At 41.9% G+C, this 16,291-nt stretch overlaps 1 protein-coding gene across 7 annotated transcripts in view; it reads right to left on the bottom strand.

The window, feature by feature from the left end:
• RILPL1 (Rab interacting lysosomal protein like 1) overlaps positions 1–16,291 on the bottom strand; it is an 877,667-nt gene that overhangs the window by 409,729 nt on the left and 451,647 nt on the right. For all 7 annotated transcript variants that reach the window (XM_044068562.1, XM_044068560.1, XM_044068559.1 and 4 more), the window contains one exon: positions 484–602. In XM_044068562.1, coding sequence (XP_043924497.1) covers positions 484–602 — 119 coding nt within the window. The remainder of the gene's footprint in view (positions 1–483; positions 603–16,291) is intronic.

The raw sequence follows: 16,291 nt of genomic DNA, 5'->3' as shown, positions 1-16,291 counted from the left end.
GTGTCCACGCTTAATTACTTAATTACTTATGCAATACCATTGGTTAATGTCTTTTGAAACCACCATGTGGTCTGTATTAACGTGAGCACTTGTGCTACTGTTGTAGGTCTGAAGAAGTCTTCTAAATTAAGACGAAAAGCGCTTAACCGTTTATTTTTGTATCATACTGTTTAGTTGCAAAGTAATAAATCTGTTTTTACTTTTTTTCGCTTTGGAGACTTTGTGTCCTTGAGCCTTTGTTTGTTTCCTGAGTTACAGCTAAGACCTATATTCAAACCAAACCTCTCAAACTAGATTTGTGCCCACATTCAGTCAAGAAGATAGATTATGCAAATCTCAGTAAATCAGCTTACTGGGTATCACGCAAAGAGCTGCTACTCTTTAACCCCCCCCCCGGATCCATTTGTCTTCAAAAATTTGATCTAAACATTCTAGTAATAGCTTCCAGTTACACTGTGCAAATGCAAGTAGAAAAATACTTACAGCTTCAATATCCTCATTTTTAAGTGCAAGATCCCGGTCCTTGGCACGGATCTCATCCCTTTGTTTATCCACAACTTCTTTTAACTTTTTCATCACTTGCCTCTCCCTTTCAGACATTCCTGCAAAAACATGCAAAACAGACACAAACACTCTTGTTTAGATCACATGCTTTAGACCAAATCAAAACAAACTGGTACACAGCATAGCTAGATAGTGCGGGTCTATATTAAATAATCGAAAGATGAATTAGCTGAATGGTATTTTCATCAAAAATACCATTCAGTGAATTCACCCCCCCCCCCAGTAATTATATATACCAACTCCGAGATCGCACCACAGTGATGAAAGGGCAAATTTTCCATTCTTCACTGTACTGCGATCGCAATATTCAGAATTCACTGAACGGTATTTTCGATGGAAATACAGTTCGGCAAATTCAACTTTCGATTATCTAATATAGACCCAATAGTGCTGGATGGTTCTCAGGTTTCTGACACAGATTTCCTGACAAGAAAACTTAGCAATCACCATGGGCAGCATACCTGCAAGTTAAAATAAGATCAAGATAAGTGAGTGATAAATAAAAACGCTTCTCTCAAACAAGTAATTTTAAGTCTTTTTCCATAAATAACAGTAGTTCCATTATAATTGTACAGCACGTGATTGTATCTATGTAAAATCACTTGTCAGTTTCTTTTGTTTAGTTCCCCTTCTGCTTCATTCTTTCCGGATTATCCTAGTGCCCCTGTCCACCTTCAGGTCTACCAGCCTCTCCTACAGCTCCTGGATTATTTAAGATCTAAAGCTGGGGCCAGTGTGTGGAATCTAACGGCATCCCTATACGTATATACGTGTGTGTGTGTGTGTGTGTGTGTGTGTGTGTGTGTGTGTGTGTGTGTGTGTGTGTGTGTGTGTGTGTGTGTCTGTGGGTATTTAAGTGTATTTATCAAACATACATGAAGACAAACATTCTACATTAATATGTAGAAGCCCATCATGTGCTAACACACAGTCAGATCTCAAATATCTACCTTCACCCTCAAAATACCTCATAAAATCCAAAGGTTCAAAATACCTCAGCTTGTACTACTGGATTCCTGATGAAGAAAACTCAGTAACCTCTCACTTTTCAGAAACTCCTTATTTTCCTTTCTTATTAACTCATATCAGTGCAATTAGTACTGAACATATTAAACTGAATTTACTTTTATCTGCTGCGTATATTATTATGTTGTTAAAGTTGTCTCTAATAAATAAACTATTGATTATATATGTGTGAATAATATATATGCATAAATACACAGTGGATATAAAAAGTGTTCACACCCCTGTTAAAATGTCAAGTTTTTGTGATATAAAAAAATGAGACCACAATAAATAATTTCAAAACTTTTCCCAACTTTAATGTGACCTATAACCTGTACAATTCAATTGAAAATCAAACAAATCTGTTAGGGGAAAAATATAAAAAAAATAAAAAATGTACAATAAGCTGGTTGCATAAGTGTGCACACCCTTAAAGCAAATACTTTGTTGAAGCACCTTTTGATTTAATTACAACCTTCAGTCTTCTTGGGTACACACCTGCCATCAATTAAAAAGACTCTAACCCCAAATAAAGTTCAGCTGTCCTAGTAGGATTTTCCTGACATTTACTCAGTTGCCTGCTACAGCAAAAGCCGTGTTTCATAGACAGCTTACAAAGCATCAAAGGGATCTCATTGTTGAAAGGTATCAGTCAGGAGAAGGGTACAAAAAAATCTCCACAGCACTGGATATACCACGGAACACAGTGAAGACAGTCATCAAAAAGTGGAGAAAATATCAGACAACAGTGATGTTGCAAAGAACTGGATGTCCCTCCAAAACTGATGAAAAGACAAGATGAAAACTGGTCAGGGAGGCTGCCAAGAGACCTACAGCAACACTGAAGAAGCTACAGGAATTTTTGGCAAGTACTGGTTGTGTACTACATGTGACAACAATCTCCCGTATTCTCCATATGTCTGGGCTATGGGGTAGGGTTGCAAGACGGAAGCCTTTTTTTACACAGAAAAACATCCAGGCCTGGCTAAAACTTGCAAAACAATACATCAGGTCTCTCAAAAGCATGTGGGAAAATGTGTTATGGTCTGATGAGACCAAGGTTGAACTTTTTGGCCACAATTCCAAAAGGTACGTTTGGCGCAAAAGCAACAGTTCGCATTACGAAAAGATCACCAGCCCCACGGCGAAGCATGGTGGTGGCAGTATTATGCTTTGGGGTTGCTTTTCTTCAGCTGGAACTGGGGCTTTAGTCAAGGTGGAGGGAATTATGAACAGTTCCAAATACCATGTTTGGCCCAAAACCTTCAGGTGTCTGCTAGAAAGCTGAAGAGGAATGTCACCTTTCAAAACAACAATGACCCCAAGCATACATCCAAATCAACAAAAGAATGGCTTCACCAGAAGAAAATTAAAGTTTTAGTATGGCCCAGTCAAAGCCCGGACCCAAATCCAATAGAAAATCTGTGGGGTGACCTGAAGAGGGCTGTGCACAACAGATGCCGCGCAATCTGACAGATTTGGAATGCTTTTGCAAAGATGAGTGGGCAAATATTGCCAAGTCAAGATGTGCCATGCTGATAGACTCCTACCCAAGAAGACTGAATGCTGTAATTAAATCAAAAGGTGCTTCAACAAAGTATTAGTTTAAGGGGGTGCACACACAACAAAGTATTAGTTTAAGGGTGTGCACACTTATGCAACCAGTGTATTGTATGTTTTTTCTTTTTTATATTTTTTCTCCTAATAGATTTGTTTATTTTTTTCTACTGAATTGTACAGGTTGTAGGTCACATTAAAGGTGAGAAAAGTTTTGAAATGATTTATTGTGGTCTCATGTTTTTATATCACAAAAACCTGGCATTTTAACAGGGGTGTGTAAACTTTTTATATCCACTGTACACACACACACACATATATATATATATATAAATATATATATATACTATATCCGTTTGTTGCTGTTACACAGAATGTTATTTATTTGTATCATTCATATTTGTTTTGTTCTATGATTTGTGTTATGGCAGAAAATGTTCACTGGACCTGGCCAATCATCTAGTTAAACATTAATAAATAAAAAATAAAACAAATAATAACATTTAGGTGCATTTTACTTCTTACATTTAACACAAAATAACAGAAAAATCATCGGCAAACTCCCTAGAAATGAAGTACCTCATTATTCTGTATGCATATTTATGTCGCACACACCACGAAGATGAGTTAATAACAAGGATATTCCTCACTTAAAAACTCGAGCTGCCCTGCATCCCTCACACCCATACTATTTGTCTTCAAGACTGCTGTACCTTGGAAAAGATGAAAACTGTGAGTTACAGCAAATTTTGTTTTAGAATATAATTGCCTAGTCACAATTAAATTACTGCAGTTCCAAGGATCACTCATAAACATTGATGAGTACCCTACACTCACCTTTACAGTAAAAACATTCCACCTCAAGTACTACTGTACCACTGTTGTGGGTATGTTCTATGCTATGTGGCAAAAAAAATCATTCTTTCAAGCTTCCAGAAATACAATTATTTTTAGTAAATTTTACAAACACTGCTGCTTTCAGAGTTAGTTTCACTTTATTCCATCATTCACTGCTACAGAATATTAATTTATGCACAGAAAAAAAAGCAAGTGTGATTAACATTCAATGCTTATAAGGCAGCAACTGTAACAAGTTTTACCTGATTTATCTGTCACACTATCATTAAATAAACGTTACCTTAGGCAAGGCATACACGTTTTCCTTCATCTCTTATGAATACAGACATTTGATAGGATGCCCTTATTTTTTCCACCTGTACACAGCGGGACAAAACATACAACCACTACCAAATGTTTGAATGTAGCATTTAGTGTCTGTATGTATTTAGTGTCTGTATGTATGCACTGAACCATGTAGCAGCAAAAAAAAAAAAAAAAAAGTAGTTGGCAAAATGCCTTGCATACAGTTAATGTATGCCAGTGTGGCACTCAGTCATGTAGTGTTGTCTGCACTGTTTAACTTACATGATCTTATATAAAACAGATTTGACATGCAGTCCTTTTACCAGCATCACAGTATGCAACGTGCAAAGATAAATGAAAGAAGAGTAAAAAAATACACAAGCTGGACATAAATATGTATATTTTCTAATCTGCACATATTGTTAGCGCATTGGAAAAGGCATAGTGCTAAATGAAATTAACAACTGTTTTTTTAATTTTGTCTTTTCATTGGTAATCGATATTACAAAGAAACACAAAACATACAATTACTGCTCACTGACCAGAACCAGCCACAATACATCCACTTAAATATCATACTGTACCTCCCTTCTCATCTCACCCTCAGCTTCATCACACACAAAGATATCCACTCTTATACTTGGTTAGGGACTGAGACATGACCTCTCCAACACCACCACTCTACCACTGCTTTCACAATTTCCCCTCATCCAAGCCCAGCCCCCAGTTCAGACTGCTCCAATCATCCGTATCACTCTTCCCACATCCCCTGCACTCAGCTTTACCCTAATGTCTGCATAACTCTTTGTATTTTTTTCAAGTCATGCCCTACAATGCTCCCTCATCAGTCTCTCACAACCTTGCCTTTTGCATGTATTCATTCACTCTACATTCCACTATCACTTACAACCAAGTTTATGTTCCTCTAGTCCATTTTTCCTCAATCTCTGTCACCCAGGACACATACAAAGGTCTAGTGCCCACTGTATCCCTAATGTGTACTCCTCTGTCCATGCCCTCTTCATACCCCCCCCCCCCAATAACTCCTGCATTTAAGGCACTGCCATTTTATATAAATTAGATCCACTCTCAGAGATCTGCATATCTTGGAATAACTACTACCACCCTCCAGCACTAATGTAATCCCAGGTTCTCATTTATCACATGCACATTGTTTACATAAACAGAGACAACAATGACTCGACCATGTGTACTCCCTACAACTCTCCACCATTTTCTGTCAAACGTTAGCCGTCAAGAAGCTCTCAAACACCCTAGCCCAGACATGCCTCAATTTCTTAAAACCCACTCCCTTTCCTGTCCCTTTATATCCCTCTTCATTCTGCCTCTCCTTCTCTCCTCACGCTCGCAGATTGTTAACTGTTCTAATTGGAATTATGAAATGAATCAGGTACATTCACAAGAACTAAAACTAACAACAGAAAATAATTTGGGGAAAACTTTTACTTTGACTGCTTTTAATTAAAAAGAATAATTTAAATAATGAAATGAGACACTTTGAGTGACTGCAGACTATTGGTTATGTTACACTGTCTAAAGTTTGATATATTGAAAATTATACAATGAAGAGTCATTACATTTCAAAAGTGCACACACTGACTGCACAGCCCATTCAGTGTGCCCTCTAAATTGAACATATTCCAATAGACAGAAGATCGGTCACTGAACCAGGCTTTTTGCTGGAATATGCTCCACTTGTACAGGAATAAGTAAGAGTTTACCAGCTAAGCAGAAACCAACATCCAGCAAACTCACAGACAGGTGAGAAATATATCCCGCCATCACACAAACTTCAGCCACTCTTGAAGTAAATTAGAAATAAACTAAACAGCTAACATGTGTGCTGATTTGTCACCCAGTCAGCAATCTAAACAGAGAGAGTCCAACAGGAAGAAGTCTTTCTAAAACTCCCATTCTCTGTGCCACTAAATAGAGACTCTACAAAAAAATTAAAAAAAAAAACAAAACTTGCATGCCACCACATTAAACAGCAGAGTAACAGAACTCCACTTAAAAAAAAAACACGTCTCTCAGTGCTGTGAGCACCCTTCTGGGTAGCACTGACTCTGTGCAGAAGACACCTCCCATGCAACAGCTGTACTAACAAAAAGAAAACATAGACTCTGCATACAAAACACCAGTAGAGATTCACCATTATGTTACAAAAAAAGGCATACACTTCAATGTACTGTGAGGATGCTTAAAGGCTTATAACAAGGAGTCAGCAGAAGAAAGTACAGTTGTGTACCTACCATAAATGTAGATGTTTGAGTGTATTCACTGTTGCAGTCATTACACTTGGGTTATCCTGCTGGCAGGCTACCCACAGTCGGCCAGAATTCCAAAGTCTAGGTCCGGCGCCGGTTGCTGTTGCTTCTTCCCTGACGTCAGTACGCCAAGGGTATAAAAGATGCAGCTGACGCCATTTTCTTCAGTTTTTCTTGCCCCAGATGTCAGGTGCCCCCAAATAGGTAGGCTGAAAAAATTATGCCAAAAAGCATGCATGTACTAAAACAAACATTTCCTTCATCTACAAGCAAATACACCACATAGGTTGTACAGAACGGAGAAGTACAGAAAAGTCCCAGCAAAGAAAAGGGGGGTGGTGGGTGGGTAACCTGGGCTGCAACAGTGAATACACTCGAACATCTACATTTATGGTAGGTACACAACTGTACTATGTTCATTGTGTTTCACTGTTGCAGTCATTACACTTGGGTTGAATCCCAAAGCTGAAGTTGGGTGGCTGGGCTTAAATAGGATTAGGAGAGGCTACCAGGCCCTGCAGAACTGCAGTGGCAAAGCCTGCTCTGGATTTAGAGTAGAGAGGTAAGTGGTAGTGCTTGGTGAAAGTGTGCACTGAACTCCAGGTTGTAGCCTCTAAAATGTCTTTGGTTGGTACTCCTCTGAGGAAGGCTGCAGAAGTGGCTGCTGCTCTGGTAGAATGTGGCCTAATGCCCTTAGGCACTGATTTGCCATGTTGAGAATAGCAAAAGAGAATGCAGTGCCCTATCCATTTTGAAATAGTCTGCTTTGAGATAGGCTTTTCTTGTGATCCTGCAGCATAAGCTACAAACAGTTGCTCAGTTTTTCTGAAAGCTTTTGTTTTGTCCAAGTAGAATCGTAGCTGTCTGTGTATGTCCAAAGCGTGCAGAAGTTTCTCCCCTTTATTCTGGGGATTTGGAAAGAACGCTGGCAAATGAATGGTTTGGTTAAGAGCCACACTGGATACTACCTTTGGCATAAATGTTGCGTTTGTCCTTAGAGAGAGACCCTGTCCTGATGAAAAATGATGAAAGGTTCCACTGCCATTAATGCCTGTAACTCTGAGACTCTTCTTGCTGAAGTTACTGCTGAACAGAGCAGTTTTCCATGATAAGAATTTTATATCAGCTGTATTGGCTGGCTCAAAAGGAGGCAGTGTGAGCTTTTCTAAAACAAAATTGAGGTCCCAAGTAGGTATTGGTGCTCTCCTTGGGGGTCTTATGTTTTTTGCCCCTCTGAGGTACTGTCTTAGTAGTGGATGTGAAAAAATAGGAGGTTCCGTATTGTAATGAGCTGAAATGGCAGAGGCATGGATCTTAATTGATGAGAAGGATAGGCCTTTGTCCAGCATCTCAGTTAGGTATTGTAAAATCTGAGGTACATTTGGAACAAGTGGTTCGAGTCCTTGTGCCTGGTTCCAAGCACAGAATCTCTTCCATTTTTCTGCATAAGATTTCCTAGTGCTGGGCCTTCTGGCTTCTAAAGTGACATCCATAACAGCTTTAGAGAGAGGTGTGGTCTGAGTGGTTATATTATCTGCCATGCAGGCAGATTTAAGGTTCTGAGTTGACTGTGCAGAATCTGATTGTTTTGTTGAGTCAGAAGACGAGGAATTTGAGGTAAAGACCACACTGGGCCCTGAGACAAGCTCTTTAGGATTGGGTACTAGTGATGGCGTGGCCAGTCTGAGGCAATCAGGATCATTTTTGGCTTCTCGTCTGACTTTTAGGAGCACCTTGGAAGAAGAGGCAGTGGAGGAAAGGCATAAACTGTCAGGGTTTTCCAGCTGAATGATAGAGCATCCACTTTCCATGCTTGTGAGTGATAAGTTCTTGTGCAGAATCTCTGTAGTTGGTAGTTGTGAGGGGAGGCAAAAAGATCTATGTCTGGGTGTCCCCATTTCCTTGTTATCATGCTGAAGACCTGTGGATTTAGTTTCCATTCATGAGGATCCATGAGATTTCTGCTTAGTTCATCTGCCAGGGTATTTTTCATTCCTGGCAGGAATTGTGCCTGCAAATGTACCTGATAGGTCAGTGCCGTGTTCCACAAAGGCATGGCTTGCCTGCAGAGGGGGTAGGAATGTGTGCCCCCTTGCTTGTTTATGTACCACATAACTGTGGTATTGTCCGTCTTTAGTAATAGTTGTCGTGGGTGTAGTAGATCCTTTAAGGCTGTCAGGGCATTCTGTACAGCTAGCATCTCTTTTTGATTGATGTGAAGATGCATTTGTTCCTTGGGCCACGTGCCCTGAATACATTTTCCTGCCATGTGTGCCCCCAGGCATAATCCGATGCATCTGTTGTTATTGTCTGCCTGGCTGTGGGTAAGGTGAAAGGCTGTCCCTTTTTGTGGTGACACGCCAGTGCCCACCATCGAAACTCCTGTTGCAGGCAGGGAATTAGAGTTATTATTGTTTCCAGGTTATGGCAATGTTGAGTCCAAACACTTTTTAGATACCATTGTAGTTTCCTCATATGCAGCCTTGCATATGGAATTAGTAGAATGCAGGATGCCATGAAGCCCAGGGCCTGCAGAATTTTTCTTACAGAGAGCTGGGTCTTTGTTGCCATCATTTGAAAGTAATGAGTCAGTTGCCTTTGCTTGTATGGCGTGAGATAAGCCATCTGGGCAGTTGTATTTAAGCTTGCACCCAGGAATATTATCTCTTGAGAGGGCACTAGTTTTGATTTCTTTTCGTTTACTGTGTACCCTAGGCAAATTAGTAATCTTTTTACAAACGCCAGATGCTTTAGCAGAATGTCCTTGCTCTCGTACAAGTAGGGATATATTTGAATTACTTTTTGTCCGCAAAATGCAATTACTGGTGCCAGGCATTTTGTGAAGACCCTGGGTGCAATAGATAAGCCAAAGGGCAGTGCAGAGAATTGGTAATGCATTGAGCCAGCTATGAATCTGTGGTATCTTCTGCAAGATTGTCTGATTGGGACATGCAGGTATGCCTCCTTGAGGTCCAGAGTAACTAGCCAAGCCTTCTTGCCCAGCATGGGTAGCAGTTGCTGCAGTGTTAACATTCTGAATTTTGGAACATCCAGGAAAGTATTTAATATTGACAGGTCCAGTACTGGTCTCCAGGCTTTGTCCTTTCTGGGTACCAGGAAAAGTCTTGAGTACAATCCTTGTACCTGTTCTTGCTGTGGTACTCTTTGAATAGCTCTCATGTTCATGAGAGCAGAAATTTGTTTTTGTGCCTCTGCCCATTGGTTTAGTGGCAGGTCCGGCATACCTTTTGATTTTGGAAGGGTGTGAAAGTGGAACCTGTAACCCTGAGAAACAATATTCAGTACCCATTTGTCCTGGGTGATCATGTGCCAATTTTGTGAGAAAAGTGCTAGCTTTCCCCCTAAGGGTGCAGCCAAAAGGTAAGTGCTTGGCATTTGTAGATGGAAGTCATTGGGACTGTTTCCTATAAGGTTGTGATTTGTCTTCTCCTCCTTTGGGGGCTGAAGCACCCCATTGTTTAGGTCTGTATGAGCCTTGGGGCTGAGATCTGCCTCTTGGGCGCCTGTATCTTCCTCTTTGTGGCCTGTCTGACACCGGAAAGGACCAATTTTTTGAAGGCCAGTTTCTGCTAAACCTAGGTGGTTGAACCTGTAAGAAATCCTTTACTGTCTGCATTGATTTTGCTTTATCCTCCATTTTCTTTAACACCTCTTCTGCCTTAACACCAAACAAAATATCATGCTGTAGTGGAGCATCCACTAATTTTACTTTAACATGTTCCGGTAACCTCTGTTATTTCAACCAAGCATGCCTTCGAATGACAGAGCCTGTAAATGCGGCTCTACAAGAAGCCTCTAATGAATCAAAAAGTACAGTTTTGTACCTACCATAAATGTAGATGTTCGAGGATCCACATTGCTGCAGTCCTAACTATTGGGTAGTCCGCTGTCCAGTCGGCCCGAATACCAAAGTATATGGCTGACGTCGGTCACGGCGCATTAGACTGACGTCAGTACGCCAGGGTACTAATGCGCATGACCGACGTCATATCCTCAGTCTTTTCTTGCCCCAGATGTCAGAAGACCCTAAAAAGACAAGGCCAAAACCAAAAACACCAAACATACCTGCACCAAAAATATATACAATATATACAAAGGTACCAGAATATAATCTCACCTACACAACCACCCCTAAACACAGAGGGGAAGGAGGGAGGGTAAATTGGACTGCAGCAATGTGGATCCTCGAACATCTACATTTATGGTAGGTACAAAACTGTACTATGTTCTTCATTCCACATTGCTGCAGTCCTAACTATTGGGTAGAATCCCAAAGCAGAGGTAAGGGAGGCTGGCAAATCATAAGGAAGCAGGAGCTGATAACATGCCTTGCAAAATAGCTGTGGCAAAACCAGCCCTAGACTTAGAGTAGAGAGGAAGGTGGTAATGCTTAGAGAAAGTATGCACTGAACTCCAAGTAGCTGCCTCCAAAATATCCTTAGTTGCCACCCCCCTTAGAAATGCTGTTGAAGTGGCAGTAGCCCTAGTGGAATGAGGCCTAATCCCAGCTGGAATCTCCTTGCCATGATGGGAATAACAAAATGCAATGCAAAACCCAATCCACCTAGAAATAGTTTGTTTTGACACAGGCTTGCCCTGCGAACTCAAAGCAAAAGAAACAAACAACTGCTGAGACTGCCTAAAATCCGTAGTCCTGCTTAAATAATAACGCAATTGCCTGTGTACATCTAAAGTGTGCAAAATCTTTTCCCCTTTATTTTGGGGATCTGCATAAAAAGTAGGCAAATGAATAGTTTGGTTTAAAGCCACACTAGAAACCACCTTAGGCATAAAGGAAGGATTAGTGCGTAATGATACCCTATCCTTATGAAAAATCAAAAAGGCTCAACCGCCATAAGGGCCTGCAACTCAGAAACCCTTCTAGCAGAAGTAATGGCCAACAAAAAAGCAGTCTTCCATGACAAGTATTTCAGTTCAGCAGTAGCCGCAGGCTCAAAAGGTTGTAGAGTAAGTTTCTCCAACACAAAATTGAGGTCCCAAGCAGGAGTAGGAGCTCTACGTGGGGTCTTATATTCTTTCCCCTCTAAGAAATTGCTTGAACAAAGGATGTGAAAACAATGGTGGGTCACAATCATAGTGAGCTGAAATTGCTGCAGCATGAATCTTAATGGAAGAGAAAGACAAACCTTTGTCCAATAACTCAGTAAGATATTGAAGAGCCACACTCAAATTAGGCTCAGAAATCTCCAAATTCTTTGCTGCAGTCCAAAATAAAAATCTCTTCCATTTTTCTGCGTACACTTTCCTTGTACTAGGTCTTCTGGCTTCCATAATCACATTTAAAACTTGTTGAGGAAGCTGAGACCTGCTGTCTTTCAAAACAGAATATGCCAGGCTGTTAGATGAAGAGAGTGAAGCTTGACATTGAGCAGACGACCGTCCCTCTGAGACAACAGGTGTGGAATCAAGGGTAAAGGCCATGGAGGCTTCCTTACCAGACTCCTCAGTAATGGGTACCAGTGCTGCCGAGGCCAATCTGGAGCTATCAAAATCATCCTTGGCTTGTCTTGTCTGACCTTTAGAAGCACCTTTGGGAGAAGAGGCAGAGGTGGAAAAGCATACACATGAAGATTTTTCCAACTGAAAGAAAGAGCATCCACTTTCCAAGCTGTGTGATGAAATCCCTTCGTGCAAAACTTTGGCAGCTGGTGGTTTATTGGAGAAGCGAACAGATCTATGTCTGGAGTTCCCCATGACACTGTCAATTTTGAAATACATGAAGATCCAGTTTCCACTCGTGGGGATCCATGATTTGTCTGCTTAACACATCTGCTAAGGAGTTCTGTGCTCCCGGCAGAAACCTTGCCTGAAGAGTTAGTTGCAAGCTGAGCGCAGTCTCCCATAAAATCATTGCTTGTCTGCACAATGGGTAAGAATGTGTTCCGCCTTGTTTGTTGATGTACCACATGACAGTTGTGTTGTCTGTTAGAATCAACACCTGCCCTGGAAGAAGTAACTCCTTGAAAGCCATTAATGCAAACTGGACTGCTAACATCTCTTTCATGTTGATATGTAGATGCTGTAGTCTGGCAGGCCACTTGTCTTGTATCCACTTTCCATTTAGATGAGCTCCCCAAGCAATGTCTGAGGCATCTGTCGTTAGAATCTGACTTGCCTCTGGCCGGGTCACAGAGAGTCCCTTGTTTAGGTGACATTCCTGAGCCCACCACAAAAATTCCTTTTGAATGCAAGGTATTATTTGAATGACAGTGTCCAAATCCTGGCAGTGCTGTGTCCACAGATTTTGAGATACCATTGTAGCTTCCTCATATGCAGTTTGGCATTGGGAAGCACCAGAATACAAGATGCCATGAACCCTAAGGCTTGAAGGACTGTCCTTGCAGTCAGCCCGGACTGAAGAGATAGTTGATGGAAGTAACTGGAAAGATTCTTTTGTTTGTCCGGGGTTAAAAAGGCCATCTGGGCTGCTGTATTCAGTCTCACACCCAGAAAGCACATGTCTTGAGAGGGTACTAGACTGGACTTTATTTCGCTCACAGAATACCCTAGGCATCTTAGCACTGCTATGACATATTCCAAATGCTGTAGAAGGTCTTCCTTTTCTTGAGCCAGAATCAGGCAGTCGTCCAAGTAAGGATAGATTTGAATTCCTTTCAGCCTGAAGTAAGCTATCACTGGAGCCAGAACCTTTGTGAATACTCTGGGCAGTAGATAAGCCAAAGGGCAATGCAGAGAACTGATAATGAGAATTTCCAGCTCGAAACGCAGATACTTCCTGCAACTTAGTCTTATTGGCACATGAAGGTAAGCTTCCTTGAGATCTAAAGTTACCATCCAGTGATCTTTGCCCAGCAGAGGTAAAAGCTGTTGTAACGTCAACATTTTGAACTTGGGAATGTCCAGATAAGTGTTGAGGATAGATAAATCCAAAATTGGTCTCCATGTGTTCCCCTTCTTTGGTACTAGGAACAGGCGAGAATAAAATCCTAGGCCCCTTTCTGGCACAGGAACTGACTGAATGGCCCCTATTTGGAGCAACAGAGAAATTTGCTTGTGAGCCTCTGTTCTTTGTAGAGGAGGAATGTCTGGCATGCCTTTGAAAGGAGGCAAGGTATGGAAATAAAACCTGTAACCGTGGTGAATGATATCCAGAACCCATCTGTCTTGGGTAATTAAATCCCAATTTTCTTTGAAAAGAGACAGCCTTCCTCCCAAAGGTGCTGCCAGGCGAGAATGTACTGGCAGCTGAAAAGGCAGGTCATTGGGTCTGCTTACGAAAGGACTGACCCCTGCCCTCACCAGAAGTCTGAGCAGGTGAACTCCCTGTCCTAGGCCTAAAAGAACCTTGAGCTCTGCTTCTACCACGTCTAGACCTACCCCTAGACTGGGAATCATAAGCAGGATAAGTCCACCCCTTAGTAGGCCAATTTCTACTAAACTTCGGAGGCTGCACCTGCAAAAAATCCTTAACAGTTTGCATAGACTTAGCCTTGTCCTCCATTTGCTTTAAAACTGCTTCCAGAGGCTAACCAAACAACACATCAGACTGTAAAGGAGCATCCAAAATCCTTGTCTTAACATGCTCAGCTAAGTTCTGATCCCTCAACCAGGCGTGCCTACAAAGAACAGAACCAGTGGCAGCCACCCTCGAGGAGGCCTGCACAGCATCAAAACCACACTGCAAGGAATGCTTACCCACCTGTTCAGAAACATGAACTAAATCCTGCAACTCTTTACACTCAATACCTTCAGCCAGAGCATCCACCTTAGACTTCAATTGTGAAAGGAGATAATTCTGATATTTTAACATATGAAACTGACAATTCAACGCCCTCATGGCTAAAGTGGAAGAAGTATACACTTTCTTTCCCCATCTATCCAAAGCCCTTGCCTCTTTATCAGGAGGAACAGGATTTTTAACCACAGAAGCCTTCACACCTTTAGGCCCCTGAGAGACAGTTTCTGGGTCTGCCCTAGGACTCTTAAAAGATACTTATGGGCTTCAGGCACCCTATAGTACCTATCCGGTTTAACTGGGGCAGGAGGCAAAGAGTCAGGATTCAGGGAAGCCTCTGCAAAACATCTTCTACCACATTCAGAACAGGAGGTATAGCTAAAGGCCTATGCTGGGGTAAAACAAGAATTCTCTAAGCCTCTTCCTGGAATCAGAGAAATCTTGACCTTCCCATTTAAAATGCTCCCTCATGGAATGCAGAGTCTCTGAAAAGAAAAATCCTCAGGAGGCGAAGCTGAAGGAGTAGAATCATCCACATCAGAATCAGAATAAGGAAGATACTCCTGCAAGTCTTCAGCAAGACTCAGAAGCCTCGAACATTGCTCAAAACTCTCAAACTCAGGTTCCACCCTAGGCCTCTTATCAGGAGGGGGCATAGAACCTCTAATCATTGTAATCAAATCCTCTGCCATTTTTAGCATATGCTTCTTAGGCAAAGACCCTGAAACACTCGGAGAAACCCCCACTGAAGCTAAAGTAGGCCTGCCTCTTAAAGAAGCCTTAGAAACAGAAGGAGGCCCTAACCACCTTAGGAAGAGAGGGAAGAACAGCCACCTGAGAAGCCCCTTCAGCCTGGCCTACTTCCTGAGAGGATACATCCTGTAACAGTAAAGTTTCTCCCTGAGACTCCAAAGAAACTCCTGGCAGAACCTCCGGCTCCACTGAGCCTTCTAAAGAACCGGCGTCCGGGACTGTCGGTTCTTCCACTCTAGGCTTCCCTGCTTTGTCCTTGCGCTTTTTGGCTGAAGCGGCCGGAGCATCCGGCGGCATTTTATAATTACAACGCTTCCCAAACACTAACCTGGCACAGTCTAACCTTCTCTTAATAGTGCGTTTGTTAAATCTAGCACAAGAGCGGCATCCAACAACGCCGTGCTCAGGCCCTAAACAAGGTATACACAAAGTATGGTAATCCCTATGAGGTATCTGTTTCCCACAAGAAATACAGTTATTCACTTTTTCTGACATCCGGTTAAATACTGAGGCAAGAAAAAACCAAAATATTCCCCAACGGGGTACTTAGCCAACTTTGATTCGGTCTGAAACTCTGACTTCAGAAACTTTCAGAACGCCAACCTGCACTCGCAAAAACTGCTTCTGCATCGGACCATGCGGCAAAAAAGACTGAGGATATGACGTCGGTCATGTGCATTAGTACCCTGACGTACTGACGTCAGTCTAATGCGCCGTGACCGACGTCAGCCATATACTTTGGTATTCGGGCCGACTGGACAGCGGACTACCCAATAGTTAGGACTGCAGCAATGTGGAATGAAGAACATCCATATTGCAGAGTATGCTTTCCCACTTGTTCAGCTGCATGCAATAAATCCTGCATTTCCTTATTGTCAGGACATTCTGAGTTTGTAAGCATTTTCTGTTTTAACAAAGACATGAGGTACTGTTGAAATTTTAAGCATGTGAAACTGGCAGTTTAAAGTCCTTACAGCTAAAGTAGCACAAGTGGAAACTTTTTTCCCCCATCTATCCAGAGCTCTAGAATCCCTATCAGAGGGGACAGGGTTTTTTGGGACCCTGAGAAATTGTTTCTGGGTCAGCAGCAGGGTTTTTATAAAGAAATTTATGAGAGTCTGGGACCCTGTAGTACCTGTCTGGCTTGACTGGTGCAGGGGGTAAAGAATCAGGAGACAGACTGGATTCAGAGAAAACATAATCAACAATATCAAGCACAGGGGGGATAGCCAGGGGCCTGTGC

Source organism: Protopterus annectens, chromosome 4.part0, assembly GCF_019279795.1.
Source record: "Protopterus annectens isolate FY-2018-M chromosome 4.part0, PAN1.0, whole genome shotgun sequence".
NCBI classification, from domain to species: Eukaryota; Metazoa; Chordata; order Ceratodontiformes; family Protopteridae; genus Protopterus; species Protopterus annectens.
This window is presented reverse-complemented; position numbering and strand designations above follow the sequence as displayed.